The 25,210-nt window shown below is 44.3% G+C and overlaps 1 protein-coding gene across 1 annotated transcript; it reads right to left on the reverse strand.

Annotated features, from left to right (window-relative positions):
* Positions 1–24,546, reverse strand: LOC148030232 (translocation protein-like protein). Its single transcript, XM_087686503.1, has 5 exons — positions 24,379–24,546; positions 23,733–24,053; positions 23,428–23,629; positions 665–899; positions 1–557 (listed from the first exon to the last, which is right to left on the reverse strand). The coding sequence occupies exons 1-5, from the start codon at positions 24,427–24,429 to the stop codon at positions 296–298; spliced, it is 1,071 nt and encodes a 356-aa protein (XP_087542629.1). The 5' UTR covers positions 24,430–24,546; the 3' UTR covers positions 1–295.
* Positions 24,547–25,210: the final 664 nt, after the last annotated feature.

A 25,210-nucleotide genomic window follows, 5' to 3' on the forward strand; every position in this document is an offset into this window, starting at 1 on the left:
AGCACCAAGCACAAGGCTAATGAACTTTCATTATATTAAAGATACACAAGTTTGACAAGTAGAGATTTATGGCAAAAAAGGAATTTTCCCGAGTGGCTTCCTTACAAACTTTATAGGCAATCCATCAGGTGTACATCAAACTACAAAACTCTGTCCATACAGATGGAGCTTACATTGACTTGCAGAAGGTCACCACAGTTTCCTCAAGTTCTATGTGTTCCTGCATTTTCAGGTTGCTTTCCATTTTCCTGCCCTAACCTTCCAATGCATGCCTTACCTGTTATTGAAAAGAGAGTTACTTGTCATTGGACAAACCATCCTCACTGCTCAAATCATCTCCTTCAGTTGATTGAACATCAGCGGCTTCACTTTTGTTCGCTTCACCTGCACCATTCTGCTGAAAAGCTGAAGATTCTGAATTTGTAGGAACTTCATGTGATGTGTTTTTTTGGGTATCATTAGCTGTGACAGGAACATCAGTTTGCTTCCCAGACAAAGCCAATTTAGGAGACCATTCAAGAACTTCATCGATAATATTTGATACCCTTTTCTGATATCTGAGAACAATGTGTAAACCACCAGTTAGCATGAGCAGGATAAAATAATGATCTGAACTTTCAGTTAAATTGCTTGCACACGTGTACTAATTAAAGTCCCAATTCACCTGGTTCGAGCTGCTTCATCAGGTGCATGATGGACACAAAACCAGACTATCAGCCCTGTACCCAGGGCAAATGCTAGGCGTGAGGTCCATTTAGGACGCTTCTCATCCTCTTTGCTTGGCTCAGGCCAGAATCGAAATAATTCGGTCAAAGTGGCTTCCTCCGCAAGAATATTTGGGAAAAACCATATGCGTTTCCCAAGCAAAATCCACAAAATGCCAAATATTGCCCACCTCACTTGTAGACCAAAGAAACCAGTCACCTTAGCAAGAAAACCAACTACTAACTAGCCTCCCTTCCTCACTCCTTCCCCACCCTGTTTCTTAGTGCAAGCAGAAAAGCTACTAGCATTACAGATACGATCCAACTGAATATATGCTAAAAAACACAACGCATGAACAAGCTGCATATCATTAGCCCCAGCCAAATGCAGATCAGATTAGTGCTAAGATTTTTCTCAATTGAAACAAGCCATTAACGAGGGTAGTGACAACAGCAGGGTATCAGTACTTCCCTCAATCGCCTGTGTGGAATTAGTGACCAAAAAGATTGTCTGTCCTACGGTCAAGGATCCCACAACATTTTCTACTTCTAAGAAAGTTGATTTGGAGAAGGTCAAAGTGCATTGAGACAAGTTGAATGCTCACATCCTCTCTTTCATCTTTCTCAAGTGCACACCAACAATCCTTGCACATGTGAAGCATATGACAAGTGCACATCAAATATGGCCACATTTGGAGCAGCTTTACAACTGGATGATACCCATGAGGAGGGTGCCTATGGGGGTACAAATGCGGACCACGGATCCCAACAAGTCTACATCCATGAAGAATCACATTAACAAGCAGCAGGTGATCTCCTTCGAAGACATGGTTGTTACCTTATTGGCACAACTACCCACCCATTAAACTGGGTTTTATTCTTCTTTAATCAAATTTGGACGGGTTAATACTATCACATGGGAAGAGTTGGTGCCCATGGTGCTGGATTAGGAAGATTGCATCACGCTACACTCTCCACAAAAAGGGGGATTCATAGGCTTTGACAGGCCAGAATTCAAATACAAAGGAGAAGGGTAAGGAGAAGAAGGATGATAAATCCAAGAAGGCGAACACCACCTACAAGAAGTGTGGTAAGACAGGTCATTGGAAGAATATTTGCCCGAATAAGGACGAGGAGGGCAAGAGGGAAAATTCCAAGAGGGATTCCAAGCCTTCAACAGTAGCAACTGCTTCAAACTCATTAGCATTCTTGATGTTGAAAAATAGACAAATGATGTATGCTCCAGGAAGAGCTGTCCTAAATCCCATATGCACAATAAGGAAAGTGAAACAACCAAAACTCTATAAAGCATTGTACTTGAATATGAAATGAATACAATGTCATGATGCTTTGTACTTTCACTTAAGTGTAGTGTCATTGTCGATCTTACACAAGATTGTGTTTATGAGTCCAAGCTAATCCGTCTTGGAACCTAATTCACTTGTGTAACAATTTGTCTCTACTTATTCATGTCATTATGAGTTTGGTCTTCATCTTTCATCCACCATAGCTTGTGTCATGCTCTAGATCCGCAGCTTCTCACATGGTATCAGAGCCAAGCTGGGCATGGCACAGCTCATACTCTGAATCTCTAGTCTCCCTTCACCTCTAGTAATCTCTAACCAGCTCACATTCAGCTCATATCTCCAGTTTCAACTTTAAATCTCAGTTGGACCTTGTGGCAGCCATAGCCAAACTGCACCTACCCACCTTGGAGCTTTTGGATCTCTCTCTACAGGCCATATCTTCAAGTGATTCCTTCTGGAGGTATCTTCCTCTACTCAAGTCGCTTCATCCTGGCACCTCAATCGACAACATTACTGCTTCCCAGCTCCAGCATTGCAGAAATCCAAACACGCTATCCTGTCTGCGCATGTCCACAGTCGTACTGCTGTCGCCAATCGTACAGTTCGTGATCGACCCTGTGAGCATAGGGCTTTTGAAGCTCACTATGCAAGCCTACTCCCCAAGCAATATCTTGGGCAATGGTCAGCTCGTTGAGCTGCACAAACTGAAAGAACAGTCGGCTGTCTGAAACCCTAGAGAAAGCCATATCCAGAAATTTGAAAAGCTTGGCAACCTTGTTCCTTTTCTCACTACCATCATCAACAGTGATTTTAATCACTGAGCAATACTCTCTGAAGTTCATTACTATTCTGGAAGTGCCCGAGGAAGCTCAGAAGTCGTCCACAAAGTTTCTGAGAGAAAGCAGATCAAGTACCGACTAGTATCCATTGACATTCAACTAGTGTCAATTTGACACTGATTCTCTTGTGTCTCTTGACACATTAAAATACAATCTTTTGCTGGTTAACTAAAGTTTAGCAACATGGCAGAGATTGAGCAAATAGCTAAATTCAATAGTGAAGGAATTCATGCCTGGAAGGAAAAGACCATGTATCACCTGATGCAAAAGGACTTGTGGGACCTGTTTGAAGATGATGAAGACGGACTCGTTGAAGAAGACCAGTTCAAAACCAAAGAACGGAAGAAGATGAATAATAAGGCACTAGGCATCATTGCCTGGGGACTAAGTGATGATGTGCTACATCATATATCTGGCATTAGAAATGCTAGAACCGCTTGGGAGGAACTTAACAGAATGTTTGGTACCCAAGCAAAGAACTCAAAGGTAAAACTCCTCATGCAGTTTTATAAACTAGATATCAAAGGCAGTGCTTCTATGACCACGCACATTAACAAGTTCAAGAGCCTAAAAACCCAACTTGCAACTCTTAAGAAGAATATTGATGAAGATGAAGCAATAGCCGTACTGCTTGTAAGTGTAAACAAGGATCCATATGAGAACCTTGTGTCCATTCTAAGTAATGTTCCTAGTCTCTCACTCAAAGATATTGAGCACTCACTGCTTAATGGAGAAAGCAAATTTAAAAGCAAAGATGTAAAAGAGACCAGCTCAAGGGAAAACCTCTTATACACTAGAGGAGCTACCGGACCCAAAGGAAGAGGTCGAGGATTCAACACCGACAATAGAAATCGGATGACATGTCATTATTGTGGTAAAACTGGCCATATTGTCACTGAATGCTTCCACAAGAAAAGAGCACAACAGATGCAGAATGACCATCACCAAAGTCAATTTATGAATGAAGAAGAAGAAAGAGATACTTCCGCTACAATCAACAACTCTGACAGGTTGTTCTAAGGAATTTGTTCCTATAGTGGATCTCTATGTTTTCCTTAGTGGATTTGATTTGTAAAACCCTTGCCAAAGATGTAAAGTCTCAAGCTTTAACTTGACTAGGCTGCCTATGAGCTAGTCTTCCGGGCCATGTTATCATGAAGGGGGGGCAAAAGCCAGCAAGTGTAGGGACTCATCATTTGAGGGGGGTTTTTGAAAAATAGGCAAATGATGTATGCTCCAAGAAGAGTTGTCTTGAATCCCATAAGCACTTCAGTCCACCTTCGATTGGGAAGCAATCCAGTACTATGTTGGACGAGCATTCATCAACTGGGCTTCATTCTTCTTCACACGCAGGAACTGCCCCTTTTGTAGGAGAGAGAGGGAGGAGAGAGAAAGACTGAAATCTGATCTCTTGAGCCAGGCAGCCATTTGAGGAGCAGATTGGAGCAATGGAGGGCAAAGATTAAGAGTATCTCAGGCATGTAATCGGAAAGGTGAAATAACCCAAACTCTATAAAGCATTGTACTTGAATATGAAATGAATACAATGTCATGATGCTTTGTACTTTCAGTTAAGTGTAGTATCATTGTCGATCTTACACAAGATTGTATCTATGAGTCCAAGCTAATCTATCTTGGAACCTAATTCACTTGTGTAACAGTTTGTCTCTACTTATTCATGTCATTATGAGTTTGGTCTTCATCTTTCATCCACCATAGCTTGTGTCATGCTCTGGATCCGCAGCTTCTCACACTTCATTTGAAGGTATTGGGAGACATCTTCATCCAAGGACATAGAGCTCATGGTAACCATCACTCGAGAATAGATCATAGACAACGACACTTCCTACCATAGAACCTCCCTTGATTCAGAAGCCTATGGCACTAACCGAGATATTTTCCCCCTTCCAACATGCAAATCTTTCAATGATTTCAAGGAGCCGGATAACATGGGCATTCTTCTTGGAGCTGAAGTCTAAAGCATTCTCACACTTTTGAATAATCTTCAAGGAGAACAAGTCTAGTTAGAAACTGAAAACCATGTATTCCAACAAAGGAGGAGAGTTTGTCTCCAACGAGCTAGCCAGGTTTGGAGCAAATCATGGCATTCACCACGAGTTTGCCAGCACAAACACACCTCAAGAGAATGGCATGATGGAGCAGAAGAATCACAATGTGATCAAGATGGCGCATACTATGATGGAGCATCAGCAAACACCTCACTATCTATGGGCCAAAACAATTGCCACCATTGTCCACATCATTTATTAATTCCCTACATCGCGTGGTTGGTATGACTCCTTTTTTATGCTTACTTTGATCAAATGCTGGATGTCTTATCTTTCAGTGTGTTCCGGTGTGATGCTCATGTTCACACCCTAAAGAAACTGAGGGATAAGTTTGAGTCGACTTCCAAAAGACAAGTGCTCATGGACTATAGCTCGCAATCACACGAATATAAGCTTTATAATCATGTTTCATGCGAGGTATTCACGAGTCGAGATGTTTGATTCATGGAGTTTCCAGCTCTGCATGAGGGGATATTGACCATCCCATTCTTGGAGATCTGGGTGACAATTGGACGGGGGGATTTTGATCATCCCATCCTTGGAGATTTGGGTGACAATTGGACATTTGAGCCAATGTCTTTAGAGCCTAAGCCTCTTGAAGCTCCACCATCAGTAGAGTTGAGGAGATTGTTTCACCATCAAATTCACCCATTGATTCAACACTGATGGATGTTCCACAGACTTCATCAAAGGCAAAGTGGGGAGAGGTGTATCGACCTCCTCCTCACTAGGCATATGATACACTCCGTGATGCAGGATCGAGGAAGTTCCTAAGGAGTGGCAACCACAAGATGGCTATAGTGATCTCAAAGAAACCATGCACATTCCATCGAGCTTGTTTATACTAACTCTTGTTTGATGTCTCGTGCCAAGAAGACTATGGAGCAAAAGTTGGAACCTATTGAGCAGAATGGCATTTGAGATCTTATGCCACAACCTATTCACAAGAGGGTGATTGAAGTTAAGTGGGTTTTTAAAACCAATTACCATAGCGATGGCACTCTAGATAAGCACAAAAGACGTGGCTCATTACTGAAGGATTTGCACAGTGGCCAAGAGTTGATTTCCATGATACCTTTGCACCTACAACTCGGATGGCTACCATTAGGGTTGTTCTTACCTTAGCCAAACCCATAGAAATGGCCAATTTATCAACTTGATGTAAAGTCTGCATTCCTAAATGAAGATTTAAAAAAGGAGATCTATGTTATGCAACCTCTTGCCTTTTAACAATCGGCCTCATGAAAATATAGGGCACAGCTGTCATTATGCAAGGTACATGTCACAACACAACAAAACAGAACTTGTACCCTTTTTAATATATTTGCATAATTGATTATTTATATTGTTATTTAGAGATATCAATCGTACTTGCTTCTAAAATGATTTGATTGGACTCATGTGATTGAAAGTTGGAACTCAAGCATATCAAGGTCAAAGTCGCATATACAAAAAGAATTAGTATCTTGAAGTATAGGCTAGATCCAACAGAATAGATAACTATAACAAGCAAGATAGCATGACCATGAAAATTTTGTACAATGTTTATATGTAGGTTAAAAGCTTAAAACGCATATATCTTGCATAGAAATATTATATAAAAATTCTAGCAATGTTTTTGTAATGTACTTAGAGAGAACTTTCATACGATACCCATATTAGGAATCCCAAATTTTAGGAGCCTCAATTTAGCCTAAATATACTAGTCCTAAAAATAGAGATAACATTTTTAAAATAGTAAGTTTTGAGTTTTGATAGACCTTACTAAATGTGCTTATTTCTATTCTTCACACTTCTTGGCCCAAAAAGGAAAGCCATGTTAAGAAACCACTTCTTCAGTTTACACATTTCATTTAGGGTTTCGCACTGACAGCCCCAACAAGGGCTGGTGTCCACATTTTGGCCACTTTTTCAGTGGACGCCCACATAGCGGCACGCCACCCTAAATACCAATTCAGTCATTCTCCACTCCTCTTCTTCCATCACTCCGACACTCCTCTCCTCGCGTCGCTATTGCCAACACCCCTATCAAAGGACATCGCAGTTCGTGGCCTTCTTCCTATGAGAGTGTGCAATGGAAGAAGGAACTTGAACATAGAGGAAGAGAGAGAGAAACAATCTGCAAGAGAAGAAGAAAAGAAACTTGCACTCAACAAGGAACAAATGTGAATACAAAAGGACTGATCAGTCCCTGCACGCAGCCCATAGCGTCAGTGAGAGTACCAGATTAGGTTGATGATGACAGTAACACCCAAGAAGAAGAAAATGACAGAGTTAGAGTGTGTGCCTTCCAAGGAAAAAGAAAGATGAATAATAATGATTGCCAAGTGGGAAATGGCTATAAATAGCCACAAAACCCCTAAATTGACCGACTAAAAACTTGAAGTGTCATAAATGTTAGCCGACCAGCATTTAATGTTGGTCCTAGCACAATAAATGCCTAGAAAATGCCAGATGGCCACCAAAAGATCTGACTAGCAAGAATAATCCGACAAGTGTGGACAGCCTCGAAAATGCAAAAACTACTCATGAAAAACGCACCGAAACCCGACAAACAAAAGAAATGCACCCAAATAGCCACGAGTAGCCTCCCCCATCAAAACACATGACAAACCTATTAGAGCTCCAAAAGTCCTCCTCTGACTCAGACTGAGGCTTACAAGCAAGAGATGATAAGGCATGACCAACATGACTGCTAATAGCCCCTCTCAAATCTTGGATGTGGTGGAAGGCCAAGGAAGAAATGGATCATGGGGTGGCAAGAGAAATGTCAATGTTGATGAAGTCCATCAATGAAGATTGCCAATGAAGAAACTCCTTACGATCCTCGAAGCCCCTCTCAGATCTTGGATGTGGTGGAAGGCCAAGGAAGAAATGGATCATGGGGTGGCAAGAGAAATGTCAATGTTGATGAAGCTCCTCATGATCCTGGAAACCGCATCACTGAGATCGTACCCCTCTAAAAGGGAGGGGGGATACAAGGAAACCACCAAAGGAGAGGGTGGGGGATGGGAAGAAACATGTGGAATAGATGGTGCACAAGCAAAAATAAGTGTAGCAATAGACAACTGCCTCGAAGGACCCTGCATAAGAGAAGGGGAATGGAGTCTGTAAAGCTTGCTCTCCTACCGACCTATCATGATATCAAACCCTGTAGAAGAATCCACAATACAAATAGCTTGTTCGATGAATATTCCCAAGAATATTCCCTTTTTCGTCAAGCCAAGGGTGCTACCCCCAAACCCCCACCAAGAGGGGCCATTGGACCCCCCTAAGACCCCCCCAGCCAAGGGCCACTTCCACAACCTTGAAATCCCAAAATAGAAGTCCCTGATAACTCCCACACCCCAGAAAATTACATTGTGACTCGAGTTGCTACTGTTGGTGCTCAGCTGGAGGAGTGAGTAGCAACTCGAGGAGTGAGAGTGACAGAGAGAGAGTGAAAGTATGATTCAATTTGATGTACCAACAATGTGTTGGTACACAAAGAATAAAATGTATTTATACTTAGGGCACATAAGGCTACATTCACGTGTACAACTAAATAATGCATATGTACTATACACGGAGGTGAATAAAGGGTGAAAAAAGGGTGTTTATCCCAACAACCTCCCACTTAAAGGTCCGAAGTGAACCTCTAACCAACTCCCAGTAGTCATATGCAATGCTCATGTTGAGCTTTGCTGAGACTTTTAGTGAGAACATATGCAAGGTTGTTCTGTGTTTTAATCTTGGTTAATGTGATTAGACCATCTTCCAAGATCTCTCTAATACAGAAATATCGCACATCTATATGCTTTGTGCGTGAATGATACATGGCATTCTTAGCCAGATACACAACACTCTGGCTATCACATCCCAATACTGCACTACCCATAGACATGCCGAGATCCTCTGCAAGTCTCCTCAACCATATAGCTTCCTTAGAAGCTTCAGTAGCTAATATGTATTCAACTTCGGTATACTCAATGCTACGATGTTCTGCAACCTGGAACACCAAGAAACGGCCCCATCAGCAATTGTAAAGACATACCCGCTAGTGGACCTACGAGTGTCCAAGTCACCTACCATGTCTACATCACAATAACCCTGCAAACTAAGTGCACCCTGCCCATAGCAAATACACTTTCTTTGTGTACCCTTTGGGTATCCAAGAATACACTTGACAACTTCCCAATGTGGTTTGCCAGGATTTGACATAAACCTGCTAACAACACCCACTGCATGAGTAGTGTCTCAACGAGTAGCAACCAGAGCATACATAAGAGAGCCATAAGCTGATGTATAAGGAACTCCCTTCATAGCATTAGCTTCCACATCATCTTTTGGGCTATTGGCTTTACTAAGCTTAAGATATGGAGGCAAGGGTACCCCAAAAGGCTTAGCTTTAGCCATGTTAAATCTATCCAGTACCTTTTCAATGTACTTTTCTCAAGATAAAAACAGTATTTCTGCGTTCTATCCCTGCGAATCCTCATGCCCAATATATGCTTTGCATTTCCCAAATCTTTCATGGAGAAAGCTAATTTCAGCTGATCTTTGAGAGCGTCCAAGCTAGTCTTTCTTTTTCCATCTAACAACATATCATCCAAGCTAGTCTTTCTTTTCCCAACTAGTAACATATCATCCACATACAAAACAAGTATGAGGGGACTACCATCTGTATCCTTTTTCATGTACAAACAATGATTTGCATGGCTGCATGTAAACCCATGAGAGAGCATAAAAGTGTCAAACTTTTTGTACCACTGTCATGGTGCTTGCTTCAGCCCATACAAGCTGCATTTTAGTTTACAAACCATCTACTCTTTTCCAGAAACTACAAAGCCCTCGGCTTGTTTCATATAGATTTCCTCATCAATGTTACCATACATAAAAGTTGTTTTTACATCCATTTAATACAACTCCAAGTCCCATACAACAGTGAGCAAAAAGCACACATAGAGTGATCATCTTCACAACAAGTGAGAAGATCTCTTGGAAGTCAATCCCTTCCTTCTGTACATACCCTTTGGCAACTGGCCTTGCCTTGTACTTGGATTTCCCATTAATTGTCTTTACTTTGTAAACCCATTTGTTTGGAAGAGACTTCCTTCCTTTGGACAATGACACAAGATCCCAAGTATCATTAGCATACAGAGATTTAATCTCTTCCTGCATAGCTAGTTCCCACTTACTACTGAATTTGCATGACTTGGCCTCTTTGTATGTAAGAAGCTGACACCCTCATCTGTAGCATCACATAATGCAAGGAGGGGTCATACCTATGTGGTTGCCTTCTTGCACATGTAGACCTACGTATCCAATTATCTACATTTTCAAGAATCGGGTCTACATCTAGAGGTATGTTATTTTCAGCATTTATTGGCTGTTGTAAGCCATTTTCAACATGTTCATTCTGTACAACACCTCCATTTCCATAATCAGCAAGTCTATCTTGTTGTCCATGACCTCCTTGTGCTCCTATTTGCTGTCCATCATCATCTGGCTCAAAAATAACCGGCTAATCATCAATTTCATCCTGTGGTACAACACCATGAGACTCATTTTCTGAAGTAATAGGTGGCTGCAAACTCTAAAATTTGACATTTTTCATATCTTCATTAGAGGCTAAAGTACCTTTCAACAATTTTGCCTCATTAAACACAACATTATGGCTGCGAATAATTTTTTTGGACTGAGGTAACCACACCTTGTAACCAAATGCACCCTCATCAATATAGCCCATGAAAATGCCTTCGGTGGATTTTGGGTTGTTATGATAGAGAGAGTCAGCATCAAGACACGCAATGCTTTCTCTCAACAGAGAGTGTATATATATATCTTCATACAGATCACCATGTAAGAATGCAATCTTTACATCCATCTGTATGCGCTCCATATCTTCAGCTACAACCAAGCCCAAAATGGTTCTCAATGTAGTCATCTTGACCACAAGAGAGAAGATCTCATCAAAGTCAACTCCATGTTCCTGCTTGTACCCCTTCACAACCAATCATGCTTTGTACTTTGGTGAGGAACCACAAGTGACCATCTTATAAACCCATTTGCATGGAAGGGTTTTCTGCCCTTTAGGCAACTACACCAAGTCCCAAGTGCCATTTTTCTCAAGAGATTCCATCTCTGACAACATGGCTTTATACCATTTCTTGTTGTCCTGTCTGTCCATTGCTTCCTGGAAGCAAAACGGTTCACCACAGTCTGTCAATATGACATAATCAACCACATTATTTGCACCAAGAATGAATCTTTAGGTTGTCTAGTAGCCCTAGATAATCTCCTAACCCAATGATCATTGTTTGTTGGTTGTTGAGCTTGTGAATTCCACATTTTCAACTTGTTGTCCTTGCATTTCAGCCTACAAGTCAGCATTAGCAGCTTGTTGTCTTGGCTATTCCTGCACATCCAGTGGCTCATCATTATGGGCAATGGCTAGCTGATCATTTCCAGTATTATTTTCTCTATTTGCAAGTTCATTTACAGCAGATATTCATTGTTGTACTGCGGGAACATTTTGCTGTCCAAAAGGTATTTCTTCCCAGGACACAACCCTACGGACTTTCTTTGTTCTTTCGGGCTGTTTATGCATATGATCTTCCCGGAAGGTAACATCATTGCTGCATACTACTTTTCTTTTCTCAGGATTCCATAATCTATACCCCATTTCACCTTCATCACCATATCCTAGGAAAATACATTTACAGGACTTTGGCTCAAGTTTACTACATTCTTCCTTACGTATGTGCACAAATGCTTCGCAACCAAATACTTTCAAGTGTGCATACGAAGGTGGCTTGCCCGACCATGCTTCTTGGGCAACTACCCCCCCCCCCCCCCCTGTTGAGCTAAAATATGCATTACTTGCTGATTAGCCTCTTAAACAGTCCCAAAAAACACGAAAATGCTCTTTTAGAGTAAAACCCTAAAACGGGGAGCGGTTCGAGAGAGTTCAGTGGAAACCCTAAAACGAGAAGCGATTCGAGAGAGTTTAGTGGAAACCCTAATTTTTGGGGCGCCCTTCCACATCTATAAATAGACAGACTGCCCCCATTCAGCAATCATCCTTGTTTTGCAGGTTACACCAGCCCACAAACCCTCTGCTGCTGTTGGTGCCCAGTTTCCAGCCTGCAGTCCCCCCTCCATCTGCTGTCCAACCATCATAGACTATAGCCACATCATCTTCAGCCTGTCCATTGCTGTAGGCGACAACTCTCAGCTGCTAGCAACTACTCCAAACTGTCCCAGACTGCTGTTCAGCTTGCTGTCCATCATCTCCAGGGTCAGCCAGCCTGCGTTTTCAGCATTGCAGGCCCTGACTTGCTGTCCATCATCTCCAGGGTCAGCCAGCCTGCGTTTTCAGCATTGCAGGCCCTGACACTCTCAGACACTGTTTCAGCCTGCTGTTTACAGTAGACTGTGCACAGTTTCCAGCCCCCGATCGGTGGTACACTACTGTGTTTACCAGTTTCCAACCTCCAAACTGCTGCATTTTGGTGACCAGCCTGCTACCATTCACTATTCAGCACTCCTACACTCCAACTGGTGGTCACAGACTTGGGATCCGTCTTCGGTGGACGTCACACTCCGACATTGCTCTGCCCTTGAGCACACCGTACACTCTTACATCCATTTACAGCATTCATTCACTTCAGAGTTGTGTTTTCTCTCTCCAATCTTCTGTTTGTGTGTGAGTTTTGAGTTTTGCGTTTAGGGTTTGAGTTTTGCCCTCTATGTCTGTGTCTGTGTCTTAGTGTTTCTGTCGTGGTCGTACACTCTGTGTGTCCTCGGTGCAAACCCTAGCAATCTTCTTAACATGGTATCAGAGCTAGTGCTCTTGTAAAGGGTATCCTACAGATATTGTTGACAGCTAGTCTTTGTGCAAGGCACACAATCGACTCGTAACCGAATCACAATGTCCCAAACACCTTCTTCTCTAGTTCCTATGATGTCTTATCAGGCTTCTCCATCATTGAAGGCCCTCAGACGGCATTATGGACTTGGTGAGGAGAACGACACTCCACCTTCACCAGATTTCACTAACATGACAGAGGAGGACTTTGAGGAGTACTGTCGCAACAAGTATGGTGATGTTTACACCCCTCCTACCAGTTTTGCTACCACATCCGGACCGGTTGGTGAGGTTGGCCACCTCTCTGATCATGGAGGACATACGGCATTCGGAATGTCTCGCAATCCATCTTCATCATCTCTACCAGGTCCAATGTCAGGTTTGTACAATTCTTTTGAGTTGCATGAATCAAAACCCTCACCTGTTTCTTCTTTTGAGGTACAGGATCCGTATGGCTTTGCATATGTGAACTTCAATAGACGGGGCTCACGAAGCAGACGAAATTCAGGTACATCTACAGTTTCTGTTTCATTTGAGCATATTACACACACTTCTCACTTCCCTCCCATCCCACCCTCTTCTATATCACACCTTGATCATCTCTCATCATCTTTGCAAAACCTTGGATTATACTCCACATCTGCATCACACACCCTAGGGGTTGGATCTACCATCTCCGCTCCTAGCACCTTTCCTTCTCCACCCCATTCTCTACCTCTTTGCACCATGGTATTTCTTTAGGGGAAATGCCACCCTTTAACACAGTGCCTCTCACCTTTCAGCAAATGAGCACACCCATCACTCTTGGATCGACTATGATGGGCATCCCCCTCACTATCCCCAGCTTTACATCTCCCATGACCACTCATACGCAAGGATTTCCATCCTCAGCTTATGGTGCGTCTTCACACACTCATTGGGTTACACCTACACAGTGATTCCCATCTTCTCCCCATGTTCCCATCCCACCTCCTTGGGTTGCTCATGTGGCTACCATGCCCATGCCTAGTCAGCCATCCCTACCTATGGATCCGCCTTGCACACTACCCGCATGCCTGGTGGGCACTCTGGGGCCCATTCCCAAGTATACTCCACTCCCCCATCCTACCCCCACTACACTTTTTCACACTATCCATCTCCGAGCACTACCACTCCTATTGCAACAGCCAAGAAAGCCTTCACGGATAAGACACATTTTAACGGGTCAAATTTCACTACTTGGTCAAATTTCATGCAACAAGTGCTTGAGTCTCAGGGTCTTTGGGACCTCGTCATTGGTCTAGAGCCTATGCTAAACCCTCGACTAGCTCACCCTGACTACATCCGTCAATGGAGAGTCCGCAATGCTACAGCCAATGTTGAGCTAATGCAAGGATTGCTTCCTGAGTTTCACTCTCAGTTGCAGCACTTCCCGCTCACGTCACAGCATTGGAGTCACCTTCTCGATCGCTATGCAGCTCGTGATCGTACTCGGCACATCAATCTTGACTTTGAGCTTCAAGAGTTCTCTCTTAAGAAAGGGGATGATCTGAAAGTCAAGCTGGCTGACTATAGGCGGTTACTTGCCGAGTTCGCCACTACTGGCTCTCCAAAGTCGGATGACGATCAGGTTACATTCTTCTTGAATAAGTTGCCCGCAAAATACTTCAATTTCATTCAACACATCATCTCCCAACCTCGATTGCCAACCTTCTATGAGTTTGAGTGCCAGTTCTTGCGTTACGCAAGGCTGCATGATCAAGTCCACAAGAAATTCTCATCACAGACTTATTCAGAGCAAAGGGGGTTGGTTGCTTCCGGGAGGGAAAACCACCAGTGGCAAGAACTCGCTAGATGCGAAGGCAAGCCAATCAAAGGGTAACTCCTCTTCCTCCGATGAAACCAAAGAATCAAGACCTATCTGGCAACAAATCCCTAAGAAAAACCAGTTTTGCACACACTGCCAAAGAGCAGGCCATGTGAACGAGAAGTGTCGCTCCAAGGCCCAAGGTCTTTCACCTAAAAAGCCTCAGCAGACCGCTACGACTTCACAGTCCAATGGGTCTACGCCTTCTACTGCTGCCCCATCTGTTCCTCCAACCCCCACAGCAACTGCTGCACATGTGGCACCCGGACAGCCTCAACAGCCATCCTTCTCTACTCCTGAAGAATTGGTTGATTGGTCTGCACATTCCGATCCCGTTGCACTTCATGCATCTATCTCACCTTCCTCCCCACCTCGTCAGGCGTTCCTTGGCAAAGCCCTACTAATGGACGTACGCAATGGTGGCCCACCTTCTTAGACTAGCATGTCTCTAGGTCCTTTCGGATATCCCAAGTCAGTCTAGCATTCAATTTTCGCACTCTTAGAGTCGGGCCCATAGGATTTTTGTCTCTACATTTTAAGTCTTCCGCTGCATTTACTCACACACACATACACATTTGCATCTTTGCACTTGTTCCTTCAATTAGCTTTTCATTTTTGTTTTGTTTTGTTTTTGAAGCATCTCACTACTGACCTCTGTGATTGCAGACTTTGATCTCCTTTGCAAATTTGGTTTTCAGTGTAGGGCTAACATGTAGGTTTGCCCAATTCTACTTGGGCTAGAGACTTGGGATGCGCGCCGTTCATGGTTTTATCATCCTTGGAGTTTTGCTCTTCTACCAGCATGGAGGCTTCCAATCGCGAGGCGGATCGTGCAGTATCCCTCTTGATGCTATCATGGCGGTGACTTCTACCTAGCTCTTCCAGCTGGGATGCTTCATCCTCCTCTTCATTCCTTATGGTTCTCGGCACCACACGAAGACCGACATCAGACTTCTCTTTCTTCTTCAGCATCTACATCCAGGTTGAGAGGGGGTTCCTACCCTTCTTGGTATTCTACAGGCTTCAACACTTTGTCTTCGACATCGACTTCTCCCCCCTATTTTACCTTTACCCTTTGCATTGCATGATTTCATCATCTTTGTACTAGGGCGCTTGGGCAAGTGAACAATTTTTCCATGAGGGACATTGTCCAAGTGGCATCTGTTGCATGAGCATTCTTCAGCATGTAGCACTTTGCATCTCATTGTGCAGAGCACCACTTGAGCGGATCCTAAGCTGTTTCCACCGGCGGCTGTTGTTACCACACCACCATTCTTCTTCATCACATGGATACCTCATCACCTACTTTTCCTCGTCATCAACACCTTAAGTGGATGGGTTAGCTTATACTGTTTTGTGATGTGTTGGGTGTACTCTCCCTACTCCCATCTTCTAGGTCACTAGTACTCAATCGGCCGCATCCCATAAAATTTACCACACTTATTCAAAAAAAAAAAAACACACACACACAAAAAAGTTTCATGTAGTTCTATCTGCCTTTGTAGGGCTTGGTAGGCCACTGGGCAGCCGACATGCACCCTTTGTCCGATGCCCTGTCCTCTCTAGGGTGACTACTCGGATTCCCTTGGTAAGATAACCATCACCTCTGTAGTCTTGGTAGGCCACTAGGCAGCCGACGTGCACCCTTTGTCCGATGCCTTGGTTGCTTTGGGGTGGGACGCCTTGGGATACATCAACATCACAATGGCTGGCCTAACCTTTCAGCTCAGTTTTAGGCCTGAGAGGAGGTGTTGAGCTAAAATATGTATTGCTTACCTCTTAAACAATCCCAAAAGACACTAAAAATGATCTTTTAGAGTAAAACCCTAAAACGGGGAGCGGTTCGAGAGAGCTCAGTGGAAACCCTAAAACGGGGAGCGGTTCGAGAGAGTTTAGTGGAAACCCTAATTTTTGGGACGCCCTTCCACATCTATAAATAGGCAGGCTTCCCCCATTCAGCAATCATCCTTGTTTTCCAAGTTACAACAGCCCACACACCCTCTGCTGCTGTTGGCGCCCAGTTTCCAGCCTACAGCCCGCCTTCATCTACTGTCCAGCCATCATCGACTGCAGCCACATCATCTTCAACCTGTCCATTGCTATAGGCGACAGCTCTCAGCTACTGGCGACTGCTCCAAACTGTCCCAGACTGCTGTCCATCATCTCTAGGGTAAGCCAACCTGCTTTTTCAGCATTGCAGGCCCTGACACTCTCAGACACTGTTTCAGCCTGCTATTTACAACAAACTGCACAGTTTCCAACCCCCGATCGGTGGTACACTGCTGCGTTTACCAGTTTCCAGCCTCCAGACTGCTGTGTTTTGGTGATCAGCCTGCTGCCATTCACTATTCAGTACTCCTACACTCCAAATAGTGGTCACAGACTTGGGATCCGTCTTCGATGGACGTCACACTCCGACATTGCTTTGCCCTTGAGCACACTGTACACTCTTACATTCATTTACAACATTCATTCACTTCAGAGTTGTGTTCTCTCTCTCCCTTCTGTTTGTGTTTGAGTTTTTGTGTTTGAGTTTTGAGTTTTGCGTTTAGGGTTTGAGTTTTGAGTTTTGCGTTTAGGGTTCGAGTTTTGCCCTCTATGTATGTGTCTGTGTCTTTGTGTTTCTGTCGTGGTCGTACACTCAGTGTGTCCTCACTGCAAACCCTAGCAATCTTCTTAACACACTCCCCCCAAAGACCTGTTTGGTGACCGATTAATCAAGTGTACGGCTGTCATAACAGCCTCTGCCCAAAAACCATGAGGTAAAGCAGCATGTGACAGCATTGTACGGACCTTGTTTTGAATGGTCTGATTCATACGCTCTGCAACACCATTTTGGGACGAATTATGAAGGACAGTGAGCTTCCTCTTTATCCCTTTGCTGTCACAAAATGCATGAAAGGCCTTGGACACATATTCCCCACCATTGTCAAAGCGAAGATACTCAAGTGTCTTATCAATCTGATTCTCAACCAATGCCAAGAATTTTTGAAACTTGTCAAGCACTTCGTCTTTACTACGAATAGGGTAAACCCATATTATCCGTATAGCATCATCAATAAAGGTGACAAAGTATTTCTTTCCCCCCTAAAGATAACCTTGGCATCTGACATACATCGGAATGTACTAACTCTAGAGGAGAAGATTTCAGCGAAAGAGACTTCTTATGAGACGTCTGTGCATGTTCACCATAAACACAATGACCACGATGCTCAAAATCAACATAACGAAGACAAGGCAAGTAACCCAAACAAAAAAGCACTTTTATTCCAATTTGACTCGTGTCCCAACCGGCCATGCCACAACGAAATACTTGGCTACTTAGTCACGGCAACAACATGGTCACGCACACTAGATACATGGAGAGGATACAAGGTATCACTTTTACAACCTCTGGCAATCACTCTAGATCCCTTACAGATCTTCCATTTCCCATCACCAAAGGTGGTATAAAATCCATCGTCATCTAGCTGCCTTGTGCTAATCAAGCTCTTCTTGAGCTGAGGTACATACTGTACATGCTGAAGTGTGAAGACAGAACCATGCTGAAACTGCGTCTGCACACTGCCAATACCTGCAATGTCACATGTATAGTTGTCCCCAAGATGGACAACACCATGTCGATCCCCTGTATAGTCAGAAAACCACTCGCGATGAGGGGTGACATGAAAGGAAGCACCTGAATCTAGAATCTAAGTATGCATGTCATCATCCATATCTGCAAGTAAAGCATGTGTACTAAAGTGTGAAGAGACAAAGAGTACATCATTCCCACTGTCACTGTCATAAGTGACTACATTCACCTCTTCGATTTTGACACAGCTCTTCTTAGGCCGACTCTCTTTCTTCTCTTCCTTGCTATCATCTGTCTTCTTGCCCTTTCCTTTCTCTTTCTTCCATTTGTAGCAGTCATGTTTAAAGTGACCCTTCTTGCCACAATGATGGCATTCAACATCCTTACCACATGATTTACTACATCCCTTGCTATCAGACTTGCCTTTCTGCTGTAATCTGCCCCTAGTATGCAAAGCACTAGAAGACTTATTGGATGCATTGTTCTACCGATTCATTTCTTCCATGAGTAGAGCACTCTCTACATCAACATACAAAAGGATCACATTAGAATTTCTCATGCAATCCTGAACGTATCCCAACTCTTTGGCAGAGTGCAAAGCAAGAACGTAGCCTTAAATTTTTCATCAATCATGAACTTCAAGGCAACCAACTAGCTGAAAATGGAGTTAAACTCACTCAAGTGAGTAGACATTGCTGTATCCTCTTTCATGTGCAAATCCATAAGCTTTTTCAGCCAATAAACTTTGCTTGCGGTACTCTTCTGTGCATACAATTCTTCCAGTCAAGTCCAAATAGCATAGGCTAAATCCAAACCTTCAATGTTAAACAACAAGGCATCAAAAATCGATAGCTCGATGGTTGAGCGTGCAAGCTCATTTAACTCATCCCAGTCTTCTTGTTCCATATCTACAGGTTTTGCCCCTTTGGTCTTAATCAACCTTGCCTGCTTCTTCTGCAACAGGATATTATAGCACTGTTTTTGCCAAACTGCAAAGTTATGTGCTCCTTCAAGCTTCTTAATGTGCATGAGATGCCTGCTATCACTGCTGCCAGCCATGATTTTCAGCCCAAATGTGACCAAAAAATTCAACAAATGCAAGCCCAAACTGTCACACAAGAGACCAAGGTACAAAAAGTACCAACCAGCAATAAATAACCACGTAAAAGCAAAAATTTCAGATCTGCTGATAAATTTTCAGAAGCACTAAACCTTGTGCTACAACACTCCACAACTGATTACAACTGTTCCAAGGACAAATACGTCACATTACATGAGAAGTCCCAAATTTTAGCTGCAATTTCTGTTGTACATGTACCCACGGGCACAAAATTTGACACGCACGGTCAAAAGGCCCAAGCAAACCCGCAAGTGGCTGCTGATGGTTTTACTCGGATCCAACGATGACTGAGAGGGAGATGGCAAGGGGAGCCTCAACCAGCCCCTGAGACAGCCACGGCAGCAAAGAGCAGGAGCGCGGGCGTCGGGCCCCCGTCCAGAACACCCAACACCCCCCCGCTCGACCCACCCAGCAGGATCACAAGCCTCCATCCCCACCACCCACTGAGGCGTAACAACCCACCCCACCTGAGATCCCCCGACCCCCATGCCCCCCCCTCCTCATGGATCGCCCCCTGACCCTATCCCACAGTCTCCAGCCCCCCCGATCTTCACTCAGTACATGTGTCCCCCCCCCCCCCATCCATTCCCCCCCTTTCCACATGGGGTGACGAGCCTCACACACCCATATCTTCTCCTCACCAACAGCCCAACCCCCCCCCTCCCCACACAGCCACCAACTCATCTGGCCCAACCACCCATCACACTTTCCCTCGACAGGCGCAATTGCTCCCCCAAGTGTTTATCCGCAATGGTCCGTGGTCCTATTTGAGAGTTACGAAGCACGGAGAGTTTCCACTATCTCTAGAGGCGGGGATCTTCGTGGTCCGCAAGTCAAGGAGCGGCAAGGTCCATTTACTAGCACCACTGGATGGATCAAACTATGCTTTCTTCTTTCAGGCCTCTCCTTCAGGAGACTTGACGATGACATAGATAGAGGAGGAAATGAGGGGCCAGGTTGCAAACCACATCTCCCAATGGATGGGTGAAGGAAGGCTAGCACTTTTCTCCCAACAATGGCCAGGGTGCATGATGGACATTAACCAGTGCACAAAATCACGCCTCTCAGTCTGGTTGATAAACGCCCCGGTGGTACCCCCTGGAGCATCTATCACCCCCATGGTCTGCCTGAGAGTCACCATGGGGGAATGGAGTTCACCCTCCAGACCTGAGGACAAGTGTATTCGCATGCCCCATAGCTCTTCTTCTTCATCAGCAGCTTCCACACTGAACAGATGCTCGTTCGGTCAGTCACAAGTTTCCCCATGAGTCTACATCTCACATCCTGGAACGTGAATAGCCTCCACTACAATGGGACACATGGTTCTAGGAAATTGATTGTTCGGCAGGAGCTGCAGCCTACTCTTGCCGAACGGATCGTCATCTTACTTCTTCAGGAGCACGAGCTCACCCCCTCCTAAGCCCATCAAGTGGGAAAGATACTTCCAAGAAGCTCACACAACTACTAGGAGTACTCTATCGGTGCCCACAGCAAGAGTGGAGGCATATGCACCTCTATTGGCCCGAGCCTTACCACGTGTGCGAGACCAAGAAACAATTGTGGTAGGGAGGGTCCTATGGATCAGACTAGATTTAGGGGACTCATGCCTTGGAGTCCTCAATGTTTATGCTCCTACTGAGGTTAGGACACGCAACAAGTTCTAGATGATGGAGATCGCAGCAGGACTTCCAGAGGTAGACTCTTGGATTGTTGGAGGTGACTTCAACAAACCTGGAGGCCTTAAAGGACCAACAGGGCACAGGTAGAGATTACAAAGGTGTGCCAAGGGAGGAGCAAGAGGCATGGGAGGTCTTCCTCCTCGCAGTAGGAGCACATGATACTTGGCGAGATCCAACTTTCAACAAGAGGGAGAGGTCGCCGGACTTCTCTTGGGGATACAGGCAGCTAGGCGAAGCTCTTTTGGAGCGGCTAGACCAGGTCTATCTGGGAGAGTGGGGGTGTTCTCGAGGAGGCCAGGTAGGGCAGTTGACTGGCACCACTTTGTCTAATCACTGTCCAGTTCTCCTCACTCTCGATACTCCCGCTTCAGCCCATGACACGCAATCCTGTTGGATCCCAGACTTGATCTACAGGAGGGAGGAGGTGAGGAGGCAGATTGAGCAGCTCTAGACTAGGGAGTGGGCCAAGGTGGACCAGATCTCAGAGGAGGTTGCAGAGACCTTAGCCAAGTCGAGTAGGATCTGCCAGGAGGCAGCCCAAGGGATCCCACTCTCCACACGCAGGAGGTGCACGCACAGGCAACCCTCAACGGCCTTGAGGACAGGCGCTCTAAGTTCTCCTTCCGTACCTCGGCAGTCTTTTGGGCACGGAAAAGGGAGTTTTTTCATGTGCATCAGCCTTGCACCTCCAGGAATCAAATTCGAAGCCTTCGTGATCAGTATGGGAGGTTTCGCTCTAGCCCAGATGAGGTGATGGAGATTGCCACTGACTTCCACAGACAACTTTTTTAGCAAGAGGCAATCTCAGTCAAAGTATAGGGATGTAGACAGCAGATCTAGGATTGCATTCTATCCCTTATCACAGAGGAGATGGGATGCTCCCTCCTAGACCCCTTCACAGAGAAGGAGCTAGCTGAGGCCTCCAATGCACAAGATGGGCAGAAATGCTCGGGAGAGGATGGTCTTTCTAAGGCCTTTTTCACTACCTACTGGGAGGTGATAAAGAACCCCCTACTACTAGCCTTTCAAGAGATTTTCAGCTCAGGATGGATGCCAGGGAGTTTATCGACAAGTCTTGTCAGTCTCCTTTCCAAGGGGAGAGATCGTTTGAAGCTATCCCAGTGGAGACCGATCACCTTGTTGTCAGTGGCCTATAAGAACCTGGCCAAGATGATCGGAAGTCGACTCCACCCCGTGCTTCGAGACACCATTCATGACACCCAGACAGGTTTTGTCCAGGATAGGAGCATCCTAGAAAATATCTTCACTTTTTTCGAGGCAACCGAGTGGGCTCAACATAGTGGTTCGGGATTGGCAGTACTCCTCCTTGATATTGAGAAGGCCTATGATAGGGTTGACTAGGACTTCTTAGAGGGCACCATGGCGAGGCTAGGCTTCCCCCAGGCATGGATCTGCGGGGTCTCAACACTTTACAGATCAGCCACTGACAGGGTTCTCATTGGTGGCAAGAGGGGGGAGGAGTTTCGGCTAGAGAGATCTATCCGACAAGACTGCCCTCTTGCCCCGTATCTGTTCCTATTCTTTGTGGAGGCGATGTTCTCCTTCCTCCGCTCACATGTGAGCGGGCTATGTGGCCTTCGACTTCTAATGAGGGAGGAGATTGAGCTATATTCCTATTACCATGGCTGTAATTCTGTGAATAATAGTCATATTCAGCTTTAAGTATTTATTTTTCTCCATTTTCTTGAAATATTAAGTCTCAAAAACGAACAAATATTGCTTAAGGTGCTGCAATGGCATCAGAGCTTTGGCTCAATCCTCACCCCAACACTAGCAGTGCTTACAATTATAAGATTTCTCATTTTCAACCCTTGCATTGAGTGCTTGGGCATATTTTTCATACAGTTTCACTCAAACAATATTCTGAGTTATTCTTTTTTGCTCTAGCACTTTTGTCATCAATTGTCAATGGCTACATCTCTAAGTGTCCATTTAGTAAAGAGCAAGCTCTAGGATTAAATCCATATCCTCATCCAAAGAGGAAACAAATCGTTTGTTTTGCTCTTTTCAGGTATTTAAACTCAACCTATTGTGGTGAGTAGCAAAGTCATTTCGCACTTTCCCATAAGTCCTACTAAGTCAAATCTACTGGTACAGTGTGATTGGCTTTGTAAAGGATAATTTTCCCTACATTCTACTCTTCCAATATTACAGCACAATCACTCCTAATAAGGATTGATATTTGTATGTCCCTTTTCCAACCCTTGGTCCTTATCACTTATCACTGTAATTTGTGCATGGGATTTCACCCCATTCAAAGTTTCCCACACAGCAATATTCAGTACTGCATTGAAAAATGTGCTTTCTTTGTGTGTAGGACAGAAAAACAGAAATAGACAAACCCATGTATGTGGCCCTTTGTAAACAGTTAAATCTACTTGAAGGGTCAAGCAAGTAAAGAATCAAGCAAGTCACTTACAGAAAAGAATGCTGAAGATTGCTGAAAGAAATGCTAGGCACAGATACAGCACGACCAACTTGCACCAATGAGGAAAGACTGGAAACAAGCAGCAAGCCAAAGTAACAATAGGAACCAAGATAGAAAGAGCAGTCTGCCATAAAGGACGTCTCTTCTCGAAGGTCCAAGCATAAAAAGCATCATCTGTGGAGAATGCTTGTTCCTGAAAGTTTTCAATAGACAATAGATGTTAGCATGATTGGAAACAACTCTCCAAACTGATCACAATTTTCAGGTTAGCCTGGGCCAGCAGTTTCCAAATTTACCGAGAACAACTCTAAGCGTGCTGGCCATTTCGAAAGCTTGGACTTTCCAGGCCTTGGTGTCTTGACAACGCGATCGCATCGAATGATAAGCTTTCGCTTCAACAAAAAGTTTCCGATGTCATCTTCAGATTCATGGGACATGAGATCTGAACCTAATAATTTCTTGAGGTCTTCATGTTTCTGAAGCAAGGAAGTAAAATCTTTCCCCCTAAAGTACTCAACTCGTGTGTCCTGCAACACAGCCCAGCGGGACTCCAATTCTTTGTGATCACGGACTTTCTCAGCAAATATCTTGACTGGATCAACTTCCTTCTTCTGCTTCTGGAAAAACAGACGCAAAAACAGTGACAAGACCTAGTATGTGTCCCAAATTAGATAGTCACAAAATCAATTTTGAAACAAAGCTGCCTCTGATTCAGGAATGGAAAAGAGATTGAGTAAATGAATGAAGAATCAAACACAAACAAGCATTACTAGACTATGCTTTGATCGGCATTAGTATTACACAGAGCTGCTAAGAAGCTCCAAGGAAAAACGATGGGGAAGCCATTTTAGTAGTCTGATATTGCAGATCCGAGCACAATGGAGAATGAAGCGCGATCAGAATGAGCATTGAAAACGACACAGACAAAATGAAGGCACGCACCTTCACAGACTGCGCGGCAGGACCAGGTTCGGAGGCCTTCTTCCTCGGCATTTTAGCAGGAAACCATCAAAGGCAAACACGGACGCGAAAGACTCTCTCTCCTTCCCTCTCATACGAAAAAAAGCTGGAAAAACTCTGTGTAAATGTGTAAGTCCGACTATTTCGTTTTAACGCCAGAAGAGTGACAATGCGACCGGATAAAACTCCCACTTTTTACAAGAAGAGGGGTTCCCTCCCCAACGCAATTGGCAACTTTAGCTGCAAAAGATAGGTTAAATTAGGAAATAAGCACACATATCTCACGACACAATTTCTAAGGCTAGGTTCAGACGAGCCGTGGTAGAAATATGTCAAATGGGCGTGCTTTTGATGTGGCATCTCACAAATGGTTGAGACTTCCCTTCTCTTTCCGTCGAGGACCTAACCCTCTTTCTACCAACCCCTCCCCCTCAAAAGAGCCTTGGCACTAAGAAAAAACCTCTCTTTACCTTCTTATAGCACATTGTGCCTCCGGTTTTATTGTTCACACAAAGGAGGCGGAAGGTTGGTCATAGTTTGCAGTGTTGCTGCCTCCGTCTGAACCCAGCCTAAATTCTTAGCGAACCCAACTATCGAGCGTGTGCTTTGCTTCCACGTAGCTTTAACTTCCTTATAATTCCAAACAAGGTAATGATGTCTTTTTCTTCTCTTTTACAATGAGACCTTCATGGCTTTACCTAATCCTTGGTATGGGTTTACCTAACTCATTATTACTTTCCATAAATTACCAAGTTCAATTTGTGAGATGGAGTAGCCCTCCAAACACTCCTTATTCTTCTTCTCGAGGTCCTCA

This window comes from Lygodium microphyllum, chromosome 10, assembly GCF_053477565.2.
Source record: "Lygodium microphyllum isolate KBCC chromosome 10, Lygodium_microphyllum_v1.1.10, whole genome shotgun sequence".
Taxonomy (NCBI): Eukaryota; Viridiplantae; Streptophyta; class Polypodiopsida; order Schizaeales; family Lygodiaceae; genus Lygodium; species Lygodium microphyllum.

Excerpts from the sequence above, each read along its gene's own strand:
- LOC148030232 (XM_087686503.1), bottom strand. The coding sequence starts at position 24,429 with ATGCCGAGGAAGAAGGCCTCCGAACCTGGTCCTGCCGCGCAGTCTGTG. Across the intron at positions 23,630-23,732 it reads CACGCTTAGAGTTGTTCTCG|GAACAAGCATTCTCCACAGA; the intron begins GTAAATTTGGAA and ends GAAAACTTTCAG. Across the intron at positions 900-23,427 it reads AATCTTCAGCATTCTTTTCT|TGAGGTGGGCAATATTTGGC; the intron begins GTAAGTGACTTG and ends TTGGTCTACAAG.